Raw genomic sequence first — 18,034 nt, 5'->3', positions numbered from 1 at the left:
AAGGCTATAGCTCCTTTTTTTTCACATGTAAATATGGGGAAGCAATCAAGTGAGATATACTTAAGGATCCCTTTATTGCCACATTATCCTCAGTCTTGTTCCCTTTGTCTTAGAAACTCCAGTATTATTATTTTTTTCTTAAACCGGGTAAGACTGTAGTAATTTTAAAAATTTAAAATGGGCATAGGAGCATCAATCCTGCAACTGGTCCCTCTTATAACCATTTAATATTCAATTAGTATTTCAGAGATTCTGTATAAGACTATTTTATAAGGTTACTTTAAACTTACATAGGAAAGGAAAACATTTATATAATTAATGTGAAAGTTGTATGAAACTTACTACTCAAATGACAAACTAAATTCTAAACTGAAAAGGTTAAATGCTTCCAGAGGACACTGCACACACAGCCCATGTTCCTCCAGGAAGAAATTCTTACTTTTTCTTTTGAATAATACTCCTACGTCAACGGGAATATGGATTTGGTCCAGGAATCAAGTGAGACGCGGATTCCTCTATTAGCCAAGGGAAGGACAAGCCATCAGTCTCATTAGTAATGCTACCTTATGTTTAGCTGGTGCTTAAAGAGCACCTCACACGTGGAGGCTGAATAAAACCTGATGAGGTGCACAGGGTGAGAGCCCGACCCGATTTCTCAGACAGAGGGTCACAAAGACTCCGCGACCTACTCAGAGGCCCACGGCCCAGGAGCGCAGCCCAGAGCCTGCCACCCTCCTCCCCGCCAGGAAGAGGACTGAAGCTGCAGCACTGCCACCCACCCTGAGGCACATGGACCTCTGCTCAGGTAAGTACGGAATCTGGGACAGGAAGACGGAGGACGCCACCCGGGACATTTTATCATCCCGGCTGTCCCAAATACTCCCTGCGGGCAAGGGGTGGCTGTACGCCCTGCACACCCTTCCCCTAAAGAAACCAGGACTCAGTGGGTCTGACCACAGGATGTACGACGACGGGATGCAAGCAGACACCCCGTGCTGGGACACAATCCGAGCTCTGCATCACAGATCAACATCTAAATCATAGTTTTAAAGAATCTTTCTTTTATAAAAAAAGATTTTATTTACTTATGACACACACACACACACACACACACACACACACACAGAGGCAGAGACACAGGCAGAGGGAGAAGCAGAGCACGATGTGGGACTGGATCCCAGGTCTTCAGGATCGTGCCCTAAGGGGCTGAAGGCGGCGCTAAACAGCTGAGGCACCCAGGCGGCCCCAGTTTTAAAGAATCTTAACAAACTATACTCACTTGTTAGAACTTGTGAGTAGGGATCCCTGGGTGGGATCCCAAATTTTGTTTCCTTAACTTGAAATGAAAATATGCTTTCCTCAGAAGCTCGTTGATAACATGAGTACAAAACCAGCCTGCAAGGTTCATTTTCAGCCTTCATCTAACTCCACTATTTGATTCTGTCATTCATCCTCAGCCTTGAGAAGCACTGTCCCGCCGTGGCTTCCTGGACACTACTCTTCCTCTGTTCATGCCTCCTCCTCTGAACTTCCCATTGAGCCTCCTTATCCACCTTTCCTTTTCTTCCTATCCATTAAATATCAGTCATCCTAAGAATTTTATCCTTGGTTTACTTTATTTTTTTAAGATTCTTAAAGATTTTTAATTAATCTCCCCACTCAACGTGGAGCTCAAACCAGATCAGGAATTGTAAGCTCTACCAACTGAGCCAGCCAGCCAGCCGCCTCTCCTTGTTTTTTGTTTTTTTCCCTAAAGTTGGGTGTTTTACATGTTATGTCATTCAATCTTTCAATTAAATTTTGAGATATGATTATTATTCCCATTTTGCAGATGAGAAAACCAAGGCAAGAAAGTTCAGCAACTGCTACTCAGTAAACACCACTCAGTAAACATCCAAACCAAGATTCAAATCCAGACAACAGAGCTCTACAGCTCAAGCTGTTAACCAGGGTGTTATCCTTGATACTTTCTTATCCTCCCCACTCTAGAGCCAATCAATCAAGTTCTATTGATTCTCCATGAAAATTACCTTGCAAATCTTACCACATGTTCTATTTCCCTATCATTTGCTTCATTAGGGCCTTCGTCATCTAATTCTTTACCGTAAAATTTTTCAAATTAGTTTTCTTGCTAAGGGATTTTCTTATAAATCTTCCTTGTGTCCTCCAATGTTATTTCATCACAGGTTTTCCAACCTGTGACAAACACTTCTAATTGTTCCTCGATACCAGTTCTCACTTCCTTCTGTGGTAACATGATTTTTAATTGGATGTAGCTAATTTCCTAAACTGCTTTTCACTAAAGGTAGTCATAGGACTAAATCTGACCTCCGAGACGTGAGTAGGAGTAATGTGAGGTATGTTCTTCTGTTCCTCCCTACGAGTACAGATTAAACAGCAAGAGCTAGAATAGCCACCCTGGACCATGAGGTGCAAGAAAGGTGAGGCCTAGAGCCCTAATGACTATGGGGTCTGACAAATGACTGCCAGACCAACCCTGAGAAACCTATTCAGGCTTTTACTTAAGTTCCTATTATTTTGAGTATCTCTTTTTGTCTATTTCTTTCTCTATTAGAGGAACAATTATTTTCATTTATACTGATTTTGGCACTAAATGTGGACTTGCTTTAGCAGAATCTAAAATGTAGAACTGGCTTAGTAAACAAGCAATAGAGGAGAACAGTCAAACAAGTAACTACTAGCTAGAAAGCCAGTGACTAATTCCATGTATCAACCTGACTGGGCCACTGTGCCTAGAAACTAGATATCTGATTAAACACTATTCTAGATGTTTCTGTGGCATTATTTGTGAATCAAATTAACACATAAATAAGTGAAGTTTAAGTAAAGCAGAATATACTCCATAATGTGGTCAGGTCTCACCGGGTCAGTCACAGTTGAAGGCCAGAACAGAACAGAAGACTGGCCTCCCTTGAACGGAGGGATACCAGCTGGTATCATTCAGACTTGAACCATGTCAACCCTTCTGTGCATCTCCAGTCTGCTGACTCATCCTACGCAGTTCGAACCTGCCAGCCTCTACAATTGTACGAGCCAATCCCTCTTCCTGTACATACACATATACCCAATGTTTCTCTGGAGAACCTAGGTTAATACAGCCAGTAACCCTAAGTATGCCATGGGATAACATTTAATACTGTTTATCATATCCTGGGAGACGGACATGCTAAACAAAGCTTATGTAACTCTAGGGTAAGTAGAAGGAAATCTCAAAATGGTAGTGCATGTTAAGGAGAAGGCTCAGAAAAGATCCTATGATTTGGAAGGAGAGACGAAAGGAATACAGCTCTGCTAAGGAAGGCTCTCTGCCCGGAGAGCATAATCTAAATTGACAAAGAATTCAGTAATTTGGGCATTGTTAGGTTTGAAAAAGTCAAATTCTATGCCCCAAAGTAAAGCACTGATAAAAAGATAACCCTGAAGAGGTAGCTCTTACAAAGATTAGACAATGGCCTCAAGCCTTGCTCAAACACTTCTGACTAAATGTTCTTAATCCAGATAGTGGGATTTAGTTCAAAAATTAAGATGTTTCTTTTGCACCTTATCCAATAAAATGGAACAAACTTTTGATACACACAATATAAATACATTTCAAAAACACTATGCTGAGAAAAAAATTCCAGAAAAAAAAAAAGAGTACCTATTGTTTGATTACATTTTCACGCAGTTTGAAAACAGGCAAAGCTGAGCTATCTTAAGAGAAGTTAGAACAGTGGTTGCCTTTGGTGAGAGCAGCGCATGGACTGTAAAGAAGCACCAGGAATCATTCTGGGGATACAAATGCTCTATATTTTTGCTAGGGTTGTGAGTTACACATACCTTTGCAACTGTCAAAATTCCTTGAAGTGCACAAGTATAGCCTAGTGTACACACATCATCACAGATCCATGGGCTCTACTTGTAGGTGAGGTGGGGGCTAGGTCCTGCAGCAATCCAAGCATCTCCTTCAGCTTCTATGAATTCTAGACCACGTTCCTATGCAGTTCTGTAAGGAAACGCTCCAGTCATTCTGCAGATCACCCGCAGCACCAAGATCAGACAGAGGCTGAGAGGCGGGAAGAGACCCAGGCAGGTTCTGGTGATAGAAGGACACGGTTCCTCTGTCCTTTTGCATTGCAGTGTCTTTGTTGTCTCCCACTTGGTGTGCTGCTTACTAGCCCTGGCTAACGACCAGGCCCACACCAGAAGCAGGGGCACAATTACACACAACTTCCATAGATTGTTTAACCAGCTGCCATGGTAAGGACTCTATTCCTCTAAGATCCCGTGTCACTTACAGAGATTCTTCTCTGACCAAACTCTAATTGTCAGTCAGTGATACCTCTGCTCCTTGGAGAATGAGACAATGTGCGTAATTAACTCTCAAGGTAAGGAATCAAAATTCATTCTTTGCCTCATCTTTCTAGATGTTTAGCAAGTTCTAATGCTTTCATAATTATTTCCAGTTTCCTTTTGATTATCCTTTCATTCATCCTTCCAGATCTATTTCAAAGTTCATATACTCTATGACATTTTCACTGACTTCCCATGGAATCCTTTCCTCTTCTATTTTTCCCAAGCAATAAATTTTTAGCTCCTTGAAAATATGGTTTGTATTATATTCATTTTGTCTTGTTTATATACAGCACAACTGGAAAGTATGTTCTCAAAATGCATTTATTAAATAGTGAATGAATGAATGCTACCTTAATTAAAAGGCAGGTCAAGCAGAGAACTTTTCTGTATAAAACAAAAGGAACATATTTCACTGCAACTAACACTCAAATATTCTTAATAGCAAACAGCTCAAGAAATCTACCACTCTCATATTATAGAACAGATGGAAATGTAAGAGGCCAGAGGAAAAAATAATAAAGCTTTTGCCAAGAAGTTATTTATAAAAATGAGAAAGAAAGGTGTTTTTCCCCCCTTGCTATCAGGGATTGTAGACAAACTACTAAATAAAGTAAAACAATAAAAAAAAAATAAAGTAAAACAATCTGTAATGAAAGTTACTATATAGCAGTTGTGCTCTCAATTCTAATTGAGTGGAATAGTTTGGTAACTTTCAGTAGGTGAACTTGACTTTCCACACGGAAAACCATGGTCACTCCTTTAAAACAGAGATATGTGGTACAGTGATCTCGTGATTTATAATAATATATATAATCTATTTGGTCTTATTCCTTTTTCTGGCACAGGACTCCTAAAACCTTGATTTCCTAAGAGATGAGAGTGACAAAGGTATCTTTCGTTATGCGAATGAGATGACTTTTGAATACCAATTAGGGGTGGGCACTGGTTTCAGGAGGAACCAAACATGTAACCAGAGGGCTAAAATTTTCAGTCTCTGCCTCTGACCTCTAGGAAGGCAAGAGGGGCTGAAGACTGAACAACCGCCCACGGCCAACAATTTAACCAACGAGGCCTATATAATAAGGCCTCCATAAAAACCCAGAAGGATGGGTCAGAGAGCTTGTGGGCTGGTGAACACGTGGGAAAGCTGGGACAGAGTGACATGCACGGAGAGTGCAGGGAAGCTCTGTGCCCTTTCCCATATTCCTCGCCTTCTGCATCTTTTCCATCTGGATGTTCATCTGTGTCCTTTATCTTATTCTTTAATAGAATTGGTAAATGCAAGTGAATGTTTCTCTGAGTTCTGTGAGCTGCTCTAGCAAATCAAAATCAACAAGGAGGTCCTGGGAACCTCTGATTTATAAGTCCATTGGTTAGAAGCAAGGTGACAAATCTGGACTTGACATTGAAGTCAAGTGGGGACTTATGAAGTGTGGTGGGGACAGTCTTGTGGGACTGAGCATCACCTGTGGGATGTGGTACTCCAGGTGCAGAGGGTCAAGAACTGAATTAAACTTCAGGATGCCGGGATCCCTGGGTGGCGCAGCGGTTTAGCGCCTGCCTTTGGCCCAGGGCGTGATCCTGGAGACCCGGGATCCAATCCCACATCGGGCTCCCGGTGCATGGAGCCTGCTTCTCCCTCTGCCTATGTCTCCGCCTCTCTCTCTCTCTCTCTCTCAATGTGACTATCATAAAAAATAAATAAATAAATAAATAAATAAATAAATAAATAAATAAATAAATAAATAATAAACTTCAGGATGCCAAGCTGGTATCACAGAGAACTAGTTGGTGGTGTCGGGGGTGAACTTGCCCCCAACCACATTGCAATTGGTACCAGAATCCTTTTAGATGCCAAAAGTGCCATTAAAACATATTAAACAATGAAGGTTACCCCTGATACTATCTTTCTGGTAACCATAAGAGAAGTCTGACAGAGATAGAGTGGAGGGCAATCAATCTGATTTAAAAGGAAGGAAATAGGGACGCCTGGGTGGCTTACTGGTTGAGCATCTACCTTTGCCTCAGGTAGTGATCCTGGGGTCCTGGGATCGAGAGGAGTCTGCTTCTCCCTCTGCCTGTGTCTCTGCCTCTCTCTCTCTCTCTGTCTCACGAATAAATAAATAAAATCTTAAAAAAAAAATAAAAGGAAGGAAATCCAGTCTTTTAAAAAAACTATTATTTTTATATGCAAATAGATTTTAATTACTATAAGATAATGTAACAAATGATAAAACCACAAGTTTAGCCAATTGTTATGAGGTCACAAAGCTTATATGTCTAAGCTGTTCCTTTTCTGTCTCCCCACAATCGTGAATGTTTTAATTCCTCTACTTTTTAAAAAAGATTTTATTCATTCATTCATTCATTCATTCATTCATTCATTCATTCATTTGGAGGGAGAGAGAGAGCTATAAAGTACAGGCAGGCACAGCAGGGAGAAGCAGAGGGAGGGAGAAGCAGACACCCTGCTGAGCAGGGAACCTGATGCAAGACTTGATCAGGATCCTGAGATCATGACTTGAGCTAAAGGCAAGACGCTTAACCAACTGAGCCACCCCAGTGCCCAATTCCTCTACATTTTGTGTCTTTTTTTCTTCTAAGTATTTCAGGGGTTTCTGTTTTATTTTTCCTTACCATTCCATATTTTTTTCCCCATGTTACATCGTTGGCTTCTAGTACTCATTTTGAATTTTTCTCTTTTTGTTCGTTTTCAACAGTTCCTATTTCTTTCATTTTTTTCATGGTCTGTTTCTTACCACTTTACCGTGTTTGTTATCAGTTTACTATTTCTGCTGGTAAATAGCAGTTTGGGCAAGGAAGCAAATACCACTATTATGTCCCATGACCAAAGAAAACATTAAGGTGAAAAGTTGAAGCTCATGTACAATCTATCAAACAAATGCAGATTCGAAATTAAATTTCAGGTAGTATATGCATCTAAAAACATAGATATGTCTAGGTTGATAGTTACCCAGTGCCATCATCAGTTTTAAAAGTATTATTTTACAAGCCTTGAGGGTACTCTTCACTCTATTCAGTCAGTAATCAAATTTCTAGATAACAAACTGTTTATTATCAAAGAAGTTCTGTAAATTCAAGATAAAGAAACCTGACCACAGCTCGCTATTTTCAGAGATACCATACCCAGCAGATTCCTTTGTCAGCATAAGAAACAAAAACAATGTTGGTAATTATCTCCTCTCCACCAGCAGTAAGTGTCTACCTTGAAGAAGGAATATTTTTTATACAGTATTTTTGTATATGGCAGAGCAGGGTATTACATGATGCTAGCTCCTCCTGAAACAGATTATAAATGGCAAGTTTTAACATATCTGTTATCCCATCTACCTGTGGGCCTTATGTTTAGTATACCTTTCTCATTAAAATCAGTATCGGAGAGTGGGCTAGGGATTAAAAGCTCTTTGTTAGGACTGAATGTGAGGAAGGCAGATTTGTATTGCTTAAGTTAGGAAGAGTGACAACAGGTTATATTAGGCCTGCCTTTGACATGGGATCTTTAATCTATGATCAAATATCATCTCTTCACTTATACAAAGAAAAAGAACTAAAAGTCTCTCAAGAAAACCACCAGAGTTGACTTAATTTTGGCCCATGGCAAATGTGCTTATAAATAAAAATAAATTGCTTATTGTTGATTTAAATGATTTTTTAAAGTTTTTTCAGACTTTTTTTTTTAAGTAACAAAAAACTTTCTTCCAATGACATCCTGTAAGCTTAAGCAGATGAAGATATCATGTGTCTAGCTGGATCTGCTGTGATGAACCATAAGGCTCTCCTGGTTATCCCTCTCCCTTCCTTCAGGATGGCCCCTCCAACAAAGTTACAAAATCCCTAGGTCTTTACAGAGCAAGGGTTAAAAACCACTATCCTAAATAATTCTTTAGAGCTAAACAAGGAACTGAGATAGCATATGTTCTCTGATCACAATAAAAATTTAAAAATTAAAAAAATTAAAATTAAAAAATAAGATAACCAAAAATATCCCCAAATGTTTGGAAATAGGAAACAAACTTACAATAAAAAAAGACGAATGAAGTTAAATACTGGATCCTGACAAGACATAAAAATTTGACAAGCCTCACAAAAATAAAGCAGGGACATCATTATAAATCCTGCAGACACTAAAAAAATAATAAGGAGATACTATACACAACTTTCTGTCAGTAAGTTTGTAGATGGATAAAAGGGGAAAATTACTTTAAAAAACTCTCATAAAACTGATTTTTAAAAGAGAGAGAGAGAGAGAGAGAGAGAACTGTTAAGAGTCCTGTAACCATTAAAGAAACAACTACATCAATGGTTGAAGATTTTCTCACAGAACTCTAGGCCCGTTACGGCTTCCACTGCAGTTTCTGCCAAATATTCAAAGGAAAAAAATAATTGCAATTTTCCATAAACCGTTCCTGAGAATATAAATGAGAATCTACTCCTTAATTCATTTTATGAAGCCACTATAACTTTAATTCCAAACTCTAATAAGACTATTTCAAAAATGAAAAATTATAAGCCAGTTTCACTTATGAACACACATGAAAAAATCCCAAGCAAATATACAGAATCTAGAAAAATTATCTATATATTTCTATATATTACAGAATTATGAGGGTTTTGTTGAAAATCCAAAAGAATCTATAAATTTTTAGATTTAATAAATTTATCAATATTGTGAAATAACAGGAAAATGTCAAAGCTCTCTAAATCGATAGATTTAATGTAACTCCAATTAAAATCCCTAAATGTTTCCCATAAAACTTGAAAAGCTGATTCTAAAAGGTATGTAAAAATGCGAAGGAATGGAAAATAGCCAAGATTCTTAACAAAGCAAAATGAAACAAACAAAAAGGGAACATTTGCGCCTACATATGACGACACTGATGCTATGGTAATTAGGTTAGTGCAGCACTAGCTGGAGGATCTGTGAACAAAGCAACTGAATAAACAGAAATCCAATGGATGTTACTGTGGACGTCTGATTTATGACAGGAGTAGGACGACAGAGTATCGGTAAGCGGACAGACTTTTCAATAAATACTGTTGAGGGGCGCGTGGGTGGCTCAGTTGGTTAAGCATGTGACCCTGGATTCCAGCTCAGGTCATGAGATGGAGCCCTGGGTGGGCCTCTGTACTCAGCGGGGAGTCTGCTGCTGACTCTCTCTCTCTCTCTCTGCCCCTCTCCCCATTCCCCCATGCTTTCTCTTCTTTAAAAACAAATATACCTTTAAAAAATAATAAAATTAAGAGCTGTTGGTACAATTAGGTATCCACGTGCAAGGTTACAAAAAGGAGCAAAAAAGGGAAGGTAGAAAAGAAAACAGATTCCTACCTCATACTACTGTGCAAAAATCAGCTGAGGTGTATCATAGACCTAAATGGAAAAGTTAAAACATAAAGCTCCCAGAAAATAACCCAAGAGACTATCTAAGGTATGGAAAGATTTCTTACACAGGACACACACAACGCACTAATCCTCAAGGAAGATACAGATAGGATAAGTTATTTAAAAAGCAAAAACCTCTCTTTGTAAAAACAAAAACAGAAATCCCAAAACACTGAAAAGAGAAGGGGAAGCAGCCAAGCCCCAGTACAGGGAAGACACCTACTCCCCAACGTCCACGACCCTGAAGGCATGCTTCAGGTAAACACTTAGGATACAACAGACGGAAAGAACCCGCAGGGCACAACCCCCGTGTCCCCGTTGCTCCTCCCCGCCCTCAAGGCTCGGGTGGGCATTTCCCCGCAGTAAACCCCTCCAGATGCTCCACCGGTTTACCTGAGCCTCTGCAAACCCACAGACAGGCAGCTAATGCAGCCACGCAAAGCATCCACGGTTACTAGTTAAACTAGTGAGTGGAGCCAAAATGGAAAAATCACTATTCACAGAGCATCACACACTTTCTTGTTCTCTTGGACCTGCCCAAGCTCTGGCACAACAGGCCCTACCCCTTCACCTTTTTAATTGGGCTTCAGTGCACAGGATATAAAGGGGGAGGGGCCTTTACTTTAAGAGCCGTCTGGATAAGTGGACTCCATTTCAAGATTCAGATGTGGGACTAAATAAGAGGTTTCATCAGAGGCCCCTACTGGGGGTTTAGGGGTGAGCCAACACCCTGGATTACACTGTCAGATCAGAGTCTCACGAACCAGAGATCGTGCCCACTATCAAGCTTTACTAATACTTCCAAGTATTCGAGCAAATGACACAAAAGAGGCCAAGACACCCAGTGCGGCTCCCCCAGTCCTGCTTACAGCTCAGAATGTTTCTACTCAGATGGTAGAGGAGTTCTCTGAGCAAAGTTCACAGGTCCCCTCACACAATGGGGAGCATGTAGGTTATGTTCCGTCTCCACTACATCTCAGGGAGCTGAACGGCCTGCGTGACGTTCTCCAGGAAGCTGTGCCTCATAAATCTGGATCCTCGAATGTGTTTACCACGGGCCATCCTAAACAAGGATACTCTGCTCAAAGCATGCCATAAGTAAGGGTTCTCCTCTCAGCAACGAGGTCAGTTACCAACACGTTTAACTAGGTCACCCACTTTCCTACTTTCCGTGGGACTGCCTCCCTAGAAATCAAGAGAAATGGATCACAGGCCAGCTGCTAACTCCTTCCCCAAAGAGTTATCAAACTCTTGCCTGGATCATTGAAAAAGCTGATGTTTTAACTTCCACTAGGATGTTTTTGTACCTATTTTTGGTATTAATCAGATCCTATCATTAGAAAGTTTTTGATACTCCTAATTACCCAATAAATGAATGAATGATTTAACATGATGTAGCCATTTCAAAAGTATATTTTCAATGACTATTTAATAATTAACATGTTTATAATAAATTACATAGAAAAAGATACTGAATCATACATATATTACTATGATTTCTATTATTGTAATTACTATACGCAATCAAAGGAAGTAAGTCAATATAAGTTTCTTTCAATGAATGGCTTATTTTCTTCTTTTTATTTCTTTTTATATTTCAAATGTTTTATCAGACTATATTACTTCCACGTTAGGAAAAACTATTAAAATAAGTATCTCCAGTTTAAATGTTTTCTGTTGCTTATTTTGTAAAAATATAACTTGTTAAACTCACACCCCATTCTTGCTGCCTCTAAACTTGACTCTGTTACCACATTCTTGCCCCATTTTATGACAATTGCCTTGAGGACCCTGAGAACAAGGATCATTTTATTATTTTTAAAGATTTTATTTATTTATTCATGAGAGACACATACACACAGAGAGACAGAGAGTCAGAGAGGGAGAAGCAAGCTCCATGCAGGGAGCCCCATGTGGGACTCGATCCCTGGACTCCAGGATCATGCCCTGGGCTGAAGGCGGCGCTAAACTGCTGAACCACCCAGGGATCCCCCACAAGGAGCATTTTATATATATTTTAGTATCTGCAGTGCCTAGCAAAGTTCTGATGCAAAACTAATATTTAATAAATACTGGATAAATTGATAGATGATAGATGATAAAAATCTCATTTTCAAGATTGTATTTCATGTTGTCAATCTATACTTGAGATTTTTTTTTTTAAGATTCTATTTATTATTCATGAGAGACAGAGAGAGAGAGAGAGAGAGAGAGAGACAGAAGAAGCAGGCTCCTCATAGGGAGCCCAATAAAGGACTCAAACCCGGGACTCCGGGCTCAGGATCACAGCCTGAGCCAAAGGTAGAGGTGCAAACCCTGAGCCACCCAGGCGTCCCAATACTTGAGATATTTTTAATGTTGAAAATATAATAGCTACAAACTGTGGATATCTCCTCAACCTTCTGCAATTTCACTTAATGTGGAATATTCTATCTATACACTGTTAATGAAAAGATATATGTACTTTGCCCAAACAAATTATAGGTTTTTGTTTTTTTAAAATTATAGGTTTTTAATCTGAGAATCTCTGACTCCTGCCATCTAACTTAAAGAAAAAAAGAAGAAAAAGGAAGAAGAGGAGGATGAAGAAAAGTAGTAGAAATAGTAGTAGTAGGATTAATAGCGGTATGCTTTTGTTTTCCGGATACATAACACATGATTAACTATATCATTATATATTTAAGGATATAATGATAGCACGCAGAGCTAACTGAATTAGCTAGCCTTTAAGAGAAACTGTATACATAGCCCAAACAGTGGTGGAAATCTTCCAGTCTAATAGAATTGTATGTCCAAAGATTATTTTCCCAACATGAACACATCAGTATTTTGGTCACTATGTTGATGAGTGATGAAGACTCATGCTCCACAGTTACTAGGTATCCCTTAGCTCAGCTCAAGAGCATGACAGAGCAGTCGCTGACGATTTTTTTTTTAAGTGTTTCTTTTAAAACACAATTCTTGCAGTCAGAGTACCACTTTTAAAGGATAGTTATCTGGATGATTTATACAAATTTTCAGAATGTTACTGAATAATCTAAGCTTCCATTCTCAATGAATTCACAAATTGGATTTTACTTGTCAATTGGTAAGAAAAGAAAACCAGAAGGGGTCAGTATTTTAAATGTGATTGATTTTCTCTGAGGAAATGGATGACATGATACATTACTGCAATAACATACCAATATTTTTGTTATAAATCATGCTCTTCAGTTTGTGCTTTCCCACCTAAAAATCATGTAAACTTCTTTTGCACAAACACCATGGCCACTTTCAAAGAGATTACACGTATATTATTTTCAGCATATTTTCCCACTGTTTTTCCTAATACATTTAAATAAAAACAAGGCAAGAGAATCTGATTATGTAGTTTGTATATACATAGTATGTAACAGAAACGGTTGGTCTCAGGAATTATTTTGATAAATAATAAATATATACTTTCAAATGACACTCCCTTAATAGAACTGGTTTATGTTCAATTATTCCTTATAACATTGTCCCACATTCTCATCTTCTGCTATGGTTTTGGGGAAGATGTGTGAGAGAGTTGTGTATAATTTTATCTTCATGTTTTATACATTAAATAGAAGATTCTAATTTTTCCATTTCTGTATGAATAAATCAAAGAGTCCTCAATAAGTGTACAATGGCCTCATATGCTTTGGGATCTACCTCCCGTCATCACTGTGTCTTCCAATACGCTTTCCATGCTGAAAAAAAAATCAGGTTACATTACTATTTTCATGATTATATACATAATTATTTTTTTTAAAGATTTTATTTATGCATGAGAGACACAGAGAGAGAGGTAGAGACACAGGCAGAGGGAGAAGCAGGCTCCCTGTGGGGAGCCCAATGCGGGACTTGATCCTGGGACTTCTTATTTTTAAAAAAGAATTAAAAAAAAAAATTTAATGATTTATTTTTTAAAAGAATTTTATTTTTTAAAAGAATTTTTTTAAGACTTACATATCTATTAACATTACTCTTTCAAAAAATGTAACATCAAGAATCTTCTATTAAATAAAGTATTGGGACGTCTGGGTGGCTCAGTTGGTTAAGTGTCTGCTTTCGGCTCAGGTCATGATCTCAGGGTCCCAGGGTCTAGCCCCACCTCAGGCTCCCATCTCGGCAGGGAGCCTGCTTCTCTCTCTCTCCCTCTGCTCCTCTCCCTGCTGGTGCTCCCTGTTTCTCTCTCAAATATTAAATAAAATCTTTAAAAATAATAATTATAAATAAAATACCAATTTTAATTTAGGTATCACATTCATAAAAATATGTGCCAGAGTAATATTTGGTTGTACATTGTTGTGTTCTCAAAAGCTAAAATTGCAAACACTATGCAGACTGCCTGATTAATATAAATATTAATGATATCTGGGGAGGTAAATGAATATACAGCCACAGAGGGCATAAAGTATCTTTGAGTACATATCTGTCAGCTGACAAATGCAAATACTAGTCTTCAACAAGACAGTACAAAAAGTTTTCCTTACTTGCCTCTCAATTATCCTTTCCACTCCTTTTCTCCTTTCTGAGTGCTATCTTCTGTTCACAGTATCAGCCTAGGCAATATTTGCTTTCTTGCTTTCTAATTGCTCTTTGCAAATGCAAATAAGCATCTACTATATCAATCCTTTATACTTTTGACCAAAACTCACACATAATATATTTACTCTCTTGCATATGTTTGATTTGAAATCTTTATTTCTTATTGTGGAATAAAAGGATTACCTTTTGTTAAAGGAAAGTAAGTCAATAACTAGGTGAGAAAGATTTCAAAGAAAGTACGAAACTTGAGGGATCCCTGGGTGGCGCAGCGGTTTGGCGCCTGCCTTTGGCCCAGGGCGCGATCCTGGAGACCCGGGATCGAATCCCACGTCGGGCTCCCGGTGCATGGAGCCTGCTTCTCCCTCTGCCTGTGTCTCTGCCTCTCTCTCTCTCTCTCTGTGTGACTATCATAAATAAATAAAATTAAAAAAAAAAAAAAGAAAGAAAGTACGAAACTTGAGCCCTGGACTTCCACTCGTGCGTGAGGCGAGGGGAGCCAGAGCAGAGGCCGAACTCGGGATCTGACTAGATGGTAGGCTGCCCCGCAGGATTATCAAGGAAACCCAGCGTTTGCTGGCAGAACCAGTTCCTGGCATTAAAGCAGAACCAGATGAGAGCAACGCCCGTTATTTTCATGTGGTCATTGCTGGCCCCCAGGATTCCCCCTTAGAGGGAGGGACTTTTAAACTTGAACTATTCCTTCCAGAAGAATTCCCGATGGCAGCCCCTAAAGTACGTTTCATGACCAAAATTTATCATCCTAATGTAGACAAGTTGGGAAGAATATGTTTAGATATTTTGAAAGATAAGTGGTCCCCAGCACTGCAGATCCGCACAGTTCTGCTATCGATCCAGGCTTTGTTAGTGCTCCCAATCCAGATGATCTGTTAGCAAATGATGTAGTGGAGCAGTGGAAGACCAACGAAGTCCAAGCCATAGAAACAGCTAGAGCATGGACTAGGCTATATGCCATTAATAATATTTAAAATCGATCTGATCATCAAGTGTGCCATCACTTCTCCTGTTCTGCCAAGACTTCTTCCTTTTTTGTTTGCATTTAATGGACACAGTCTTAGAAACATTACAGAATAAAAGCCCAGACATCTTCAGTGCTTTGGTGATTAAATGCACATTAGCAAATCTATGTCTTGTCCTGATTCACTGTTGTAAAGCATGAGCAGAGGCTAGAAGTACCATCTGGATTGTTGTGAAACACTTAAAAGCAGTGGCCCCTCTCTGCTTTTATTCCTTTCCCCCCATCATGGTTTGTATAAACACTGTGAATGAAGGTAGTTGTCAGGGTTAGCTGCAGGGGTGTGGGTGTTTTTCTTTATTATTATTTTTGAGGGGGAGAGGTAGTTTTATTTTAATTTTATGGGCTCCTTTCCCCCTTTTAATGGTGATCTAATTGCATCGGTTAAAAGCAGCTAACCAGTTCTTTAGAGTATGCTCTCTAGCCAAGTCTAACTTTATTGAGACACTGTAGATTGACAAACTTGATTGTTTGAACCAAAATGGGAACATTAAACATCACAGCCCTCACTAATAACATTGTGACTTTGCTGTCAAGTGTAGAATCCTTCCTTCAAGAAAAAGCTTGCGACCATTTTGTATGGCTTGTCTGGAAACTTCTGTAAATCTTATGTTTTAGTAAAATATTTTTTGTTATTCTAAAAAAAAAAAAAAAAAGTACGAAACTTCTTGTGTGTGAGTGACAGAGCTATCCTTGATGGGAAAATTTATATATTTATATATTTTTTTTTCCACTTTCTGGGGTCAGGGACATAAGATAAAAGAGAAATTATGGCTCACACTATCATTTTTCTCTTCATCTTTTCAGCCACCAGACTTAGGGAATTAGAACCATTCTCTGTGCCTATCGCTTGGGTATCCCGCTCTTTCTCCATGATCATAACAACTACACAGCCAAGGAACCCAGAGTTTAACTACTTTTGGTGCTCCCAAATCTCTCACAAGACCAAGCATCGGGGACAGGAAATGGAGAGCAGCTGCTCAAGGAAAAGACTAGGAGATGGCTGGAGTGATGATCTTCTCCAACTAATTTCATGATAATGTACACCTGTAGTGATTGAGATGTCAGTTTTCCACCTTGTTAATATGCTACTTAAATGACACAGGGCTAAAGCCATTCCTTTTGGGGAATAAGATGATGGGAGAGAGGAGGAGTGGTAGTTGTTAGGGCATAAGTAGGAGCCTATGTGAGGTCTGTATAAATGCCTGACCTTCACAATGATGACTGAAATGTTAAATGTTAAGAGAAATTTGTTAATTGAGGGAAAAAAAAAAAGCTAAACTGAAACTAAAACCAAGCTTTGGTTATATAAAAGCAATATAATTGAAATAAATAATGGAAATGCTTTATGTTTATGCTTAATGACTATGTAGCACAACTGTGATTATATCATTTTTGGCAGATTAACTTTGCTATAAATTTAATTACAGATTTAAATTCTAAATACTCAGTCCTTGTAATTTAGTGTTTTTAAACAATTACTGACCTCCTTCTATGTATCAGACATCAAATTATGTATTAGCAGTAAAAAGAGTAAGACTATCCCTGTTCCCAAGGGGCTTATAACAGTCTTGTTGAAGAGAGAGATAAGTACTAGGCAAATATTAAGCAAAGGGACTGACAATATATATTTTAAATGAAAGTAAGGAACTGAAGAGAATATCAATCCTAGTCCTAGGGAGTCAGGTAAGGCTTCAATAAGATGTCAAAGCTAATTCCTAAAAAATCCGGAGTTAGCCAAGAGAAAGGGGAGGGTGAGTAAGAACAACTCTTAACCAAAAGGAAGAGGAAATGCACCGGCCTCAGAAATGACACCACAAGGTGAGTCTGAAGAACTGCTCAGATGGAACACAATGCAAGAGAAGTCCTGAGATGACGAGGCAAATGAAGTAAGAAGGAACCATATCCAGAGAGGACTTGAATATCATACTAAAGGATTTGAAATTTTAATGGTAATGGGAACCACTGCAGGATTTCAAAAAGGAGAATGACACAATCAGGTTCACATTTCACATCAGATTTGCTTTACTGTGAAGAGTGAAGTGAAGCTCACACCCGGAGACATGGAGAGCAGTTAGGAGCCAACTGCAATGATTCAGATGACGGATGCTGGTGGCTTAGGTCAGCTATCAAGGGTGGATAGAATTGGATGGACTAAAAAAAAATAAAAATAAATAAATACATAAATAAAAAAGAATTGGATGGACTTGAGCAATATGTGACAGGTACAACTGAAGCATCTTAGCGACGGACTGAGTATAAAAGCAAGTGGGGGGCTGAAGATGGGTTTCTGACGTAGGCAAATGTCTGATGGTATGGAAATTACTGAGACACAGAAGAGGAAAAAAAAGAGGTAGAATAATGGAGTTTCTATCTGATTTTTTGTTTTGTTGATTTTGGAGAGGACAGAAAAGCATTAGAAATTATAAGTTGCCTTCTTTATGTGTCCAGGGGGCTTCCAAATGGGGATATATCACAGATAACTGAATATATAGGTCTGGGGCCAGGGAGTTTACACACATATGTGGGAGACAGCATGTTATATGAGTTGAAGCCATCAGATAAAGAGAGGAGAGCGCCAACATCAGCAGCCTAAGGAAACCCAGAAATTATAGGATAAGCTGCTTAAGAGTAAATTAAGAAAATAAGTAGGAAGATAATCAGAAAAACATATTATCACAAAAATCAAA

At 38.8% G+C, this 18,034-nt stretch overlaps 1 protein-coding gene and 1 pseudogene across 3 annotated transcripts in view; one reads left to right on the top strand and one right to left on the bottom strand.

Annotated features, from left to right (window-relative positions):
• Nucleotides 1-18,034, bottom strand: part of NSUN3 (NOP2/Sun RNA methyltransferase 3) — a 55,040-nt gene that overhangs the window by 12,893 nt on the left and 24,113 nt on the right. Inside the window, exon 6 of one of the 3 annotated variants that reach the window (XM_025417674.3) lies at nucleotides 14,286-14,715. The exons of the other annotated variants lie outside the window; for them this stretch is intronic. Coding sequence (XP_025273459.1) covers nucleotides 14,523-14,715 — 193 coding nt within the window. The 3' untranslated portion in view covers nucleotides 14,286-14,522. Of the gene's footprint in view, nucleotides 1-14,285; nucleotides 14,716-18,034 lie in introns of those variants that run through there. 3 annotated transcript variants of the gene reach the window in all.
• LOC112641504 (ubiquitin-conjugating enzyme E2 N-like) lies at nucleotides 14,846-15,314 on the top strand (annotated as a pseudogene).

This window comes from Canis lupus, chromosome 33, assembly GCF_003254725.2.
Source record: "Canis lupus dingo isolate Sandy chromosome 33, ASM325472v2, whole genome shotgun sequence".
In the NCBI taxonomy this organism is placed as follows: domain Eukaryota; kingdom Metazoa; phylum Chordata; class Mammalia; order Carnivora; family Canidae; genus Canis; species Canis lupus.
Note: the sequence above shows the minus strand (reverse complement) of the source record. Positions and strands in the feature narration are given on the sequence as shown.